The following is a 12,270-nucleotide window of genomic DNA, read 5'->3' on the forward strand; positions in this document are numbered from 1 at the left end:
CCTTGAGAGATAAGTCCTCAGACTCCCAGTTTGCTGTCACTCCTTCTTTTATTCATTCATTCAAAAAAATATTGAGTAAAGGTGCTATGGGGCTTAAGAGTTTGTAAGGAAGTGAGGGATGAGCATGTGCTGGATAAGAAAACAAGAATCTAAGTGCTAAGGTGGTTCTGAAATCACTCAGTAAGTGTTTATCAAATACCCATTGTAGTTAAGGTTGGTAAGTTATTGAATACAATGCTCAATCAAATCTGAGAAATTTTCTTTTGAGGTGGAAGATGAAATAACAAAGTGAAGGGGAAAGTGATGTCATAATAATTGAGACTATATGGCCATGCCTCTTCAGAGGTTATAATCTGTGAAAGGATGTTAGTGGTTTGGTCCACCCATCTTTCAACCTCTTGTTCTTCCTGTGATTTTTTTTCAGACACCTAAGTGGACAGAAACTATGAGAAATCTGAGTGGAGGCCACATAGAGGAGTTTGTCTTGGTGGGCTTCCCCACCTCTCCACTCTGCCAGCTGCTCCTCTTTGTCTTCTTTCTGGCAATTTATCTGCTGACATTGTTGGAGAATGCACTCATTGTCCTCACAGTCTGGCTCACTCCAAGCCTTCATCGTCCCATGTACTTTTTCCTTGGCCATCTCTCCTTCCTGGAACTATGGTACATTAATGTCACCATTCCCCGGCTCTTGGGAGCCTTTCTTACCCAGGACGGTAGAGTCACCTATGCAGGATGCATGACCCAACTCTACTTCTTCATTGCCTTAGCCTGCACTGAATGTGTGCTGTTGGCAGTTATGGCCTATGATCGCTACCTGGCCATCTGTGAACCCCTCCGTTACCCAAGTCTCATGCCTCCCAGTCTGGCCACTCACCTTGCTGCTGCCTGTTGGGGCAGTGGTTTCTTCAGCTCCATGGTTAAGCTTCTTTTCATTTCCCAATTGTCCTACTGTGGACCCAATATCATCAACCACTTTTTCTGTGATATCTCCCCACTGCTCAACCTCACCTGCTCTGACAAGGAGCAAGCAGAACTAGTAGACTTCCTCTTGGCCTTGGTGATGATTCTACTCCCTCTATTGGCTGTGGTTTCATCATATGCTGCCATCCTTGCAGCCATTCTAAAGATCTCCACTGCCCAGGGACGCCGCAAAGCCTTCTCTACTTGTGCTTCTCACCTGGCAGTGGTTGTTATCTACTACTCCTCCACTCTCTTTACCTATGCACGTCCCCGGGCCATGTACACCTTCAACCACAACAAGATCATCTCTGTGCTTTACACGATCATTGTGCCATTCCTCAACCCAGCCATCTACTGCCTGAGGAACAAGGAGGTGAAGGATGCCTTCAGGAAGACAGTGCTGGGCAGATGCCACTATCGTAGAGATGTTCCAGACTGATGTACAACAGACCCTGGCAGGGAATGTTGTGCTTACTATCCCGTTTCCCTAAGTTAATTTGATAACAGGTGTGGCCTTTGATAGTTTGTGAGTTTTATTGTTCAATGGACCTTCTGGCCTATAATACAGCTCACAATAAGCATTAAATAAATAGCAAGTCCCCTCATTATTGTTATTTTTTCATTATCAGTATTATTATACGCTTTCTAATAGATGTGTCTGTTCTAACCATGCATCAAACTCACTCTTATTCAAATTGAGGTTGGAGAATCAGCTTTTTCTGAGATGTATGTGGAAAGCAAAGCTCCAAGCGTCTTTGTAACTACGTGGAGAAGGTAACAAGTTGATTAGAAAGTTAGCATTCCCAATTATATGATATAAAATTGTGCCAAGATATTACTGAATGAATCAGTGAAATTCCTCCTTTTAAAAATAATCAAAACATATAATAACTCTGTGTTAGAATATCAAACATAGAACAGTTTTCTCCTCTTAACCATTTTGGCCATTGTTTTCACATGTGAGACTCACTTTCTAGATATTTGCCTACATAAGTAAAAGGGAAGAGCTAGAAAATGTCAACTGATAGAAATGCTACTTGTATGACTCTGGTCATGTCACATTTTTTCCCATTGGCAGATAATAGAGCTTTAATTTATTCTTCTTCTAATGTGAGAGATTCCCCTAGTGCATCAATTGGTGTTGATAGGTTACTAACTACTTCTTTCAGAGATTTCTGTTAATATTCTATTTAATTCCACCAGTGGTACTTTTTAAATAAAATGTACTTTGCAACTGGTTCTGATTTGCAACTCACTGTCAGTTAAGAAAAGAAATGGGCATTTTTAGCTGCCTAGTCAGTAATGACCTCATTTTTCTTTGCTAGGATAACCTAATTTATTTTGGAGCTGAAAACATGCTGAACCCAGGCAATAAATCTACATCTCTGTCATATATTTGATATCTCAGCTTCTCTTGGAGCTAAGATTGGCTATGTCCCTCATTTTTTTACAATAAAATGTCAATTAAATTCTGCTGAGGAAGCTGTCTTTTTAAGAGAAAGATGTGTTGGCACTGGTGCAAGCGTGCCCCTTTCCCTTTTCTGAACTTGGATTTGAGGCCTGGAGCTCCAGCAGCCATCTAGGAGGTAATTAAACATGGGAGAAAAGTCAACACACTGAGGATTGAGGTACAGAAATGTATGGAAATCATGAATGTGATAGTATGGCTGCAAACTGAACCAGCACCATCACCTACCTACACCCATTACATTTACTAAATGATAAAAATTAGCTCCCACTTATGGAACTGTAAGTTTTGTTTTCTATTATTTTTACTCTAATGTGCTTGATGCAATATATTTGGCCTAATTTGTTATTTGCATTCTTTTAGAATTTTTGAGATGATTTTTAGTTTTAGGTTTTTAAATTTTTTTCAAATGAAATATGTTTTTCTAAGTTTTCAGAGACAAATCATGACCCTGCCCAAATCTTATGTGTTACCATTCTGCCAGGTTGTAATGGTTTTTGTCTCCTTAAAGTGGTAATTCACAAAGCTAGCCAAAGAAAGGCAGATTATTTCTTTCCAGACACTATGACTGCAATTCCAGTAGCTACTATTGAGGCCATTTTGTGTATTTCATTTTACTGTACATTGCTTTAGTTTTATTTTATTTTACTTTTCTGTTGTTGTTTTAGGGATTTTTTAGGTTCTCAGTGTGTACTCAGTGCAGCTGGCTTGTCACCAGCTGGAGATAACAGAGAGGGAGCAGTAAAGTAGCATGTAGTTTGGTTAATTATGATGTTTTAAATGAAATTAATCTTTAAAATAGCAGCACTATTCATCTGGTTGACTAAGAATATACTCGAATTTAAAATGAAAACACAAATTATATGATTTTTAGTCATAAGATGCTTTATAGATGGCACAAGACATGGTTATCTGCCTCAAAATTTTTGTGACTTAAGAATAGTTCCTGACACTCAGAAGACACCCAGTAAATATTTATTGAATGAATGGTCAGGTTTGCACAGAATGGTAACACAGAATATCACCAGAGAATCAGTGATGAGCCAGGAGACCACCTGCACATGAATGGAGTGTTAGCCCAATTTTCTGTGGAAGAAGCTTTCTTTTGAAATTTTTTTATCAAATTAGAAAATAATGACTAAATATTTATTACTCCTATAAGTATGAACTAGGCTCTTTGTAATCTTAGGATTTTGCTACACTTCTTTAAGGGAATTCTGCTATTTTAATAATGAGCTCGTCTTTCCCAACTCCAGAAAAGTGCAGGTTGCTACCTTAGCCAACACCCTTCATTGTAGTGTGTATCAAATCCCAACAGATCCTTCTCCCTCTCTGCTTTTGTCCTGGGTCTGTGGTTCTGAGGCTAATCATCCCTGAGTGTGTAATATCCTAACCCCTGAAACAAAATATATACCTAAAGAGATAATTGTCCAATCTCCATGCCACTATCTTTTCCATACAGTCTTACTACCTTCTACCTTCTCTGAATACCTTTGTGTGCTTCTGAATGTGTACTATTTGTAGATTATAAGAGTAAATATATACATATTCTTATTCTTTTTTGAAAATACAGACATAATCTGAATGCAGTATATTTATTGTTCACATCTACTGAGTTACTGATGCAAGAAGTCACGTTTGTGTACTGAGTCTATATTTGAAAGCATAATATCTGAGTATGTTTTGAGTTTGTATATGCATGTGTGCTCACATACCTGGTTCTCCAAATAAGGATGGGTACTTAGCATTCTTATTTTCTGAATGACTTGGATTATAGCCCTATCGCTTCCCAGAGGACCTTATTACATCTGAGATCGTTCCTTAGAAATAGAATCTCTCTCTCACACACACACACACACATGCATGAAATTTCCCCTCACCTTCCTCTTCCCCAGTGTCTGGTTGGGAAGGAGGGGCAGTGCACTTCCAGTAAGTCTAAGGTCTCTCTTGAGCCTCAAGATTCCACTTATCTTGCTAGCTCTTCGTTTAGTATCCCCCCGGATCCTTTTGAGCCCTGGAAAGGCCAAATATGTTCTTGAAGGCTGTGTCTCTTGGGAGGCCTTGTGGGTGGAAGGGAGTTGGCTTGTGCTCCTCCAGTAGCTTGGAGGCAGACAGAAGCACAAATAGCTCCATTCTTTGCCTTCTTCAAGCTCATCAGAGACACAAACAAGACTGCTCAGCAACTCTCTAGGCTTATGGACATTGTCCTTCTCTTCTTGGTCTACGTGATTTCTTCTCTTTTCTCAGTGTAAGCTGACCATCTCTGACAAAGCTAGGTAGGAAAAGAGTTACATTGCCAAGAAAATGGTGAGTTGAAAAATTTCCAAAAGTAGAATTAGGCCAGTTTTTAATTATTTATTAGTATTATGAAAGAAAGCAAGGAGTAATTGAAAATCAATTTTATTTAAATTACTGATTCATCAAAAATTTCATTTTATTGACTTAAAAATCACTTGTCTTCTTTGAGCCTATAATGAGTAGTGCTACAATAGGTTGAGGATGAGGAGGGAACTTGGTGTATATACGGATTAATTTCAGCTCAACAAAGATTTTTTTAGCCATATGAAAAATGGCAGGGATTGACAGGTATTGTGTAATATGGATGCTCATGTTATTTTAAGTCTCTACTCTGAGAACCTGCTCTAGATGAAATAGCCTAGAGTCTCTGAAATTTCCCAGTGGTCTGTTTTCCTGAAGATGCTTCAAGTTAATGCATTTAGTGCAACTCTCTGCTTTACAAAGTGCAGAATCCAGGTCTGCTCTGACTTATGAGGCAGAAATAGACAAAGTAGCATAGAAGATGGAATTAGTGTATGAGAGTACATGAATATGTGTATGTGAGGAGTGGTGGGTGGAACATAGGTATATGAGCATGTGTGTATATTTTTATGTTACATAAGAGCAGGTCATGACAAATGGGATAGTGGTTACAGGAGTTTTGATTACTTATAACTTTTTTCTTCCTACTTGTTTCTTTGATTTTTTAATCGATATATAATAATTGTACATATATTGATGGGGTACATAGTGATGTTTCAATACATATGTATAGTGATCAGATGAGGGTAATTAACATAACCATCATCTCTAACATTTATCATTTCTTTGTATTGGGATCACTCAATAGTCTCCTTCTAGCTATTTGAAACTATATAATATGTTATTGTTAACTATAGTCATCCTGCAGTGCTATAAAACACTAGAATTTCACTTCTATTCATAGTACCATAGAGTAACAAAATAAGACTCCCTTTCTGTTGTGCTGATTATCAAAAAAATCCATCAGATCATGTGGTCACATTTATCCTCAACTTGAAATCCTATGATAAACTGCAAAGATTAATCATGTTCAAAATGAGACTCATTGAATTTAAGCCACTTTCCCCAAACTATCCAGATGGAAAAAAAAATTATTTCAAAATACAGGCCATGATTTTGAAAAGTTATAAAGAGTGTAGAGGGCCAGGGATATGAAGGATAGATTTTCCCCCTAAAGTGTTCAAAGAAAACTGACAGTAGAAATTGAGAGGTGCAGAGGTGTTTGCTACATGGCAGTGAAGTATTCTGTCCTGCTATAAACTTAGGAGCTGCTGTGCATATAACCCTGAGGCATAGTTGTTCCTAAGAGGTCCTGGGAAAAGGAAGATGGACTAGAATTACATCCTTTTAGAAGTGATTTGAAGAAGTAAGCACATGTTTATCCCCTTTAGAAAATAACTTACCACTGAAGGTCCAAGATGGATATGTCCACCTCTGGCCAACCTGTACTTTTTTTCACCTCCCTGCAGTAGTTGGTAGAAGACTAGATTGAGCACAAGAGATTATTCTGTTATATCTCTCACTACCTGTGTTCCATTTTGGAGACTTCTGGGATCCTCAGTTTGGTTAAACCAATCTCTACAGAGCTTGCCTGACAATGTATAAAATGCCTCCATTCCCAGCAGCACTTTAGCCACATAAGTTTTCTTTCCTGTATCTCATTTTCCCATGAACAACAGAGCAGATCCTTTGCCAACCCCATCATGATCCTGAGCTGACTGTCCATTGTCTATGGGGAAGACTGAATCCTCCCTCCCTGGGAAATCAGAGAAAGAGCCTCTTGCTCCTCTCTGGTGGAAGGGCTCAAGGGCATGAAGCTCTTCCTAGTCCCTGATTTCAGAAGAAAATCCATCCTTAAATCCAAGTTATACTTTCCACAGCCTGAGTTATTGCTCCACTTTAAATATACCAGTTACGTTGGGATCATCATGCAGGATAATCAGAGACTAACAACCTGGTTATATATACAAATAAATGTTGAGTGGTTTAGTATAAAGAAGGAAAGACACGATGAGGCAGGGGTAACGGGGAGAGATTGGAGGTTGACAGTCCTGATAACTGTGAGCTATCCTTAGAGAAAGTGATGAGACTTACTTTCAGAAACAGACCGAGGACCCCTGAATGTGGGTGCATTGGGTTCTAGAAGAGAAAGCTTTGCATCTCCCAATCAGAGGTTTCCTTGTTTAAAAAAAAATATGACTATATTTGAATTTATTTAGTTTTCTATTCCTGGAGAGAATTAGGCAAACTTTAGGTAAATACTTGGGTTTGTGCATTGGAGATTCACAAATTTGGTAGGAAGCCAAATCTTACGACCTATCAGGACCTTTGCAGCTTTAGAGCCGCAAGACATTTGTTTCTAGAGCTGAATGTTCCCTTTCTAATTCTTTAGCAGTGTGTGTGTGTGTGTGTGTGTGTGCGCGCACATATAAAATTAATAAAATGAATATCAATTGTGACAGCTAATGAAATATACCTGTTGTTGAGAAAACTCATGATTATGAGATTCATGCTACCTTTTATGATTCTATTCGAATAAAATTAAAATTTAAGATGATTTGTCCTTCTTGTGTTTACATTAATTGGGCCATAAAAGGAATTAAGTTGAAGGAAGTATGTAAGACAATCAGGGATTAAAGGTTGTCAGGGACTAAAATATAATTATTAATTATTCACTACCCTGCCACTATATAGTCGCTTAACCTTGGGAAAATCACTTAAACCATTCTGGGATTCCCTTACCTGAGAAAAATAAGAAGTTTGAATTAAAATGCCACTCAATTTAAACTCCTACTATTTCATGAGCTAAGTCCACAATGGATAACCGAGAGTTGACTACAAGGAATAGTGAGATAGTTTAAAGCTGCAGCTAGGACATATATTTGAGATCCAGAGTGCTGGAATCTTCACCTGGCTCTTGGCTCTCAACCTGGCCCTTTGAGTCTTCACTCCTTGAATTTTCATTGCTCATATAGAGTGTTATAAGTGCTATTAAAACTGCTTTTGAAGATGAAATTTAATTCTCAGAAGAAAACAAAAAACTTACCCAATTCATAGATCATCCTCTATCTACTCATACACAAAAAACAGTAGGTTGTAATGAAGGAATTTGGCATTTACTTCAACCCTATCATTAAGCAACTAGTTGTGTGACCTTCAACTAAATAGTTAATATCTCCGGGTTAAGTGTGCACTATGACATTTGTCCCAGATAAATTCCTGATTGTGAAGATCAGATGAAATAATGTGTTTCTTTTATATATTTTAAGTTCTTTCAGATATTCAAAGCAAGGCATCTTCTGGCTATGAAGATGCTGCTGTATAATCAACATAGACTCCACAGGATCTAGTTATTATAAAACTTCCACTGGAGGGAAGGAAGGAGCCTTGCTCTCTCCCTCATGAGTCTACCAGATGGACTATCTAAACAGTCTGGAAGATATTAGGATGTGACTCAGACCATGTATATATAGAGAGAGAGAATTTTTTGAGGATCGAATGTGATCATGTTCTACTTCTGGTTGTTTTCCCGGTTTACTTGAATACTAGAAATCTCAAAGCTAAGTTTCATGCTCAAATGATAAAACTATTAAGTCAGATGTTCCTGATATACATTGTCTGCTGTATCTTCTCTTTATTTCTTTTTACTTTTATTTTATGCTAATTTATCTGTGGTGCTGCATCTCGTCTTTACATTTCTGTTAGAAGTAGAAGAAAGATAAATGAATGCATAGTTCCTATAAAAATATCCCCTGCTTTATTTACTAATTCTTAGTTTTAGGATTAAATGAAGTGTTATTTGCAGCTTCAAATCTGAAGCATCTACCCTGAGAATGACAATATCAATTGCTAAGGTATTACAGTATATTACATTATTTCCTTAAGTCATTCTTAGAGCTATGTTTTTAGGCTAGTATACTTCCTCTAGAGAATACCACGGATGGTTCCTGGCAGAGAGGATCTTGGGGTATTAGGGTATAATGACTTGCTACAGTTTTCTGGAATATAAAATACATCTAGGAATTAAGCCCAAGGACACAGCTCTGGAGACTGATATCCTGTTATTATGGACCAAGAAAGTGCCTCCCAAAAGTAATACTATTCCTCAGTAGCTAGAAACATATTCATTTCATCTGTCCATTGGAAAAGAAGGAGATGTGGTGAGAGAAAGCCAGATGGACACTGGCCTAAACTAGTCACAAATAGACTCTGAGTTGGTCTGGGCTCTTGGATTCAGAGATTAAAAGAAAGCAGGATGGAGAAATAGGGAGGATTCATAAGCCTCACCTGGTTTGTAAACCCCACTATCTCTCTGTCCAGTGAATACTAGGCTGTGACAAGCAAGGCCAAGTTTTGTGTTGAATGTGTGTGTGTGTAAAGAATTGTATTCCAACAGAAAACAAAGCTGTTTGTTGAATTAACACTATTATAAATTATTTGCCTTTCGAAGTTATCTGTGTCTTTTTTTCTCTCTAAACATGGATGATTAGGAGTTAATTATTCTGCCTTTCTTCAGGAAGAGGGAAATGGATAGGGGAGGCATTAGTTTTCCAGTTCTTTCACTGGATGATCATTTCTTTTAAAAAAGTTCTTCTATATATTTATGCCACAAAAGCAAGTCTGTCGATAAATGGAGAACAAGCGTGACATTAGCTCTGGAGAAGAGCAGAAAAGAGGAACCAAGCAATAGGATACAGAGAAAGGCTGGAAATGGTAAGGTGTTTAGTATCAGTAGATTTGAAATGATTTTCAGCCCAGCCTAGGAAGAGGTCACACATTTTGCTGAATTACTAGACAAAAATGCAGAAAAAATAGAAGACAATCTTATTTTTTTCTGATAATACTATCAAACAGTTATGGGTTCTTTAATTTTAACACTCTTGGAAAAGTCTGACAGTCTCCTCCACCTTTCTCATTAACAATGGATGTTCTTTGTACCATTTAATTTTTTTGTTGAGTGGCAGGGGGCTGTGTGTGTGGGTAAGTAGAGCAGCCTGGAAAGGTAACAGCAAATATCCATAGGATCTTAATTTAAACTCTAAAGCTCAGCCAGGTGCAGTGGCTCATGCCTGTAATCCTAGGACTCTGGGAGGCTGAGGTGGGAGGATCACTTGAGGTCAGGAGCTCGAGACCAGCCTGGACCCTGAAGCAAGATCAAGACCCCGTCTCTACTAAAAATAGAAAAAATTAGCCAAGCATGGTGACGTGCACCTGTAGTCCCAGCTACTTTGGAGGCTGAGGCAAGAGGATCGTTTGAGCCCAGGAGATTGAGGTTGCTATGAGCTAGGCTGATGCCACAGCACTCTAGCCGGGGCAACAGAGCAAGACTCTGTCTCAAAAAATAAAATAAAATGAAATAAAATAAAACAAAAAAATGAACTCTAAAGATCTTTTAATGTTCACAAAATGTGAACCCCACTCTATTATCCCTGCCTTAGGAATAAAGTAACTAATATTATGAAAGCTTACGTCATGTGTTCACTTAGCTAGAGAGACACAAAAGTGGGATTTGAATGCAATTTTTTCAAACTCCTAATTAAACATTCTATACAATGGATTGGATTGAAGGAAACATTACCCTTCAAATTATCTATTCAATTTTGAAGCTAGTGAATAATTGTATCAAACCCGTCTTTGCTATTAATCCTGTGAATGTGCTCAACTATTGCTTCATTCAAGATTTACAACCTTGCCAAATAGATAAAAACCAGAGGATTCTCACCATTTTACAGATAAGTGGGGTCATGCAACCCAATGAGTCATACAAATTACACCTAGAGAATGGGCAATTGGGTCTTCTTCCTCCTTTCCATATGCAGTAGATGGGGATGTTTTACCTGTAGTGAAAGGGTGGTATGGAGGCCACCGTCCTGTGCCCAGCAGTAATACATTGGCAAAGCACAGAACTGGGCATTAGGAGGTTCTCATGTCCCTTCTGTGTAACCTTAATTACCCATTTTGAGCTAATTTGAAAAACTAAAATAAAATATAAGCTCCCTAAAGTTCATCTTTGCTCAAAAGCTTTGGTTCTCATCATAATTCAAGAGGAAATAAAGATATAGCATCAGAGAGCTGCTATTGTGATGAATTTGCTGGTGATGGGTGGGTTTTATTGACATAAATCACCATAGACTAGCGCTTAGAAGGAACTGACTTTGTGTCCACAGCCAGTCCTAATCACCAAGGTCCTGGAAGTAGATAATCGTACAGTGACAACACATTTTATTCTTCTGGGATTTCCAGCACAACCAGACTTACAGCTTCTCCTCTTCTCTGTTTTCCTGGCAACCTACCTGCTGACACTGCTAGAGAATCTTCTAATCATCTTCACCATTCGCAGTGATGGGAAGCTGCACAAGCCCATGTACTTCTTTCTGAGCCACCTCTCTTTCCTAGAGATGTGGTATGTCACAGTCATCAGCCCCAAGATGCTGGTAGACTTCCTCAGCTATGATAAGAGCATATCCTTCAATGGCTGCATGACTCAACTTTACTTCTTTGTTACCTTCATCTGCACTGAGTACATCCTCCTTGCTGTCATGGCTTTCGACCGCTATGTAGCCATTTGTAACCCACTACACTATTCGGTCATCATGACTAACCAGCTTTGTGGTTTACTAGCTGGGGGATGCTGGTTCTGTGGACTCATGACTGCCATGATTAAGATGGTTTTCATAGCCCGACTGCACTACTGTGGCACACCTCAGATCAATCACTACTTTTGTGATATCTCTCCGCTCCTCAATGTGTCCTGCAAGGACTCCTCACAGGCTGAGCTGGTGGACTTCTTCTTAGCCCTCATGGTCATTGCTGTTCCCCTTTGTGTGGTGGTAGCATCTTATGCCACCATCCTCACCACTATCCTCAAGATCCCTTCTGCTCAGGGCCGCCAAAAGGCATTCTCCACCTGTGCCTCCCACCTGACAGTTGTAATTCTTTTCTATTCCACAACCCTTTTCACCTATGCCCGTCCCAAGCTCATGTATGCCTACAATTCCAACAAAGTGGTATCTGTTCTCTACACTGTCATCGTTCCACTTCTCAATCCCATCATTTACTGTCTGAGGAACCGTGAAGTAAAGGCAGCTCTGAAAAAGGCCATATTTTGCAAGAAAAGTAGGCTCCAGGGTGATGAGACATACAATAATTGAAAAACTTGTAAATTCCCTCAGGCTTGAATCAAGAGATGATTACTATACACTTTCTCCCTAATTCTTACCTTTGGTTATTCTCAACCTCCCATACTTTAGCAATGCTCTGTGTGTTTATGCATATATGTGTGTGTGCATACACAAACATGACTACAGAACAATATTCCTAAGATGTAACCGCTACTATCAGGTCAAGAGACAAGTGTTAAACATTTTACAAGTTATTTGAAATGAGAAGAAAGGAAGGGAGGAAGGGAGGGAGGCAACAAAGAAGAGAAGGACAATGACAGATAATTTCACCATACAATTTACCAAAATATATTCCAGACAGGATAAACAGTTTAATATAAAGAATAAAATCATATTTCCTTT

At 38.7% G+C, this 12,270-nt stretch overlaps 2 protein-coding genes across 2 annotated transcripts; both read left to right on the forward strand.

The window, feature by feature from the left end:
• Window positions 1-445: 445 nt before the first annotated feature.
• OR6P1 (olfactory receptor family 6 subfamily P member 1) lies at window positions 446-1,399 on the forward strand. Its single transcript, XM_069478535.1, has one exon. It carries the CDS (start codon window positions 446-448, stop codon window positions 1,397-1,399), a length of 954 nt encoding a protein of 317 aa, XP_069334636.1.
• A 7,288-nt stretch (window positions 1,400-8,687) lies between these two features.
• OR6Y1 (olfactory receptor family 6 subfamily Y member 1) lies at window positions 8,688-11,898 on the forward strand. Its single transcript, XM_069479213.1, has 2 exons — window positions 8,688-8,714; window positions 10,915-11,898. The coding sequence occupies exons 1-2, from the start codon at window positions 8,688-8,690 to the stop codon at window positions 11,896-11,898; spliced, it is 1,011 nt and encodes a 336-aa protein (XP_069335314.1).
• The last annotated feature ends 372 nt before the right edge of the window (window positions 11,899-12,270 follow it).

This window comes from Eulemur rufifrons, chromosome 8 (genome assembly GCF_041146395.1).
Source record: "Eulemur rufifrons isolate Redbay chromosome 8, OSU_ERuf_1, whole genome shotgun sequence".
Lineage (NCBI taxonomy): Eukaryota > Metazoa > Chordata > Mammalia > Primates > Lemuridae > Eulemur > Eulemur rufifrons.

Bases quoted from the DNA above. Each gene is read 5' to 3' on its own strand.
- OR6Y1 (XM_069479213.1), top strand. From the start codon at position 8,688: ATGGTTCCTGGCAGAGAGGATCTTGGG. The intron at 8,715-10,914 runs GTATTAGGGTAT...TTGTGTCCACAG, and splicing joins CTGGCAGAGAGGATCTTGGG to CCAGTCCTAATCACCAAGGT.
- OR6P1 (XM_069478535.1), top strand. From the start codon at position 446: ATGAGAAATCTGAGTGGAGGCCACATAGAGGAGTTTGTCTTGGTGGGC.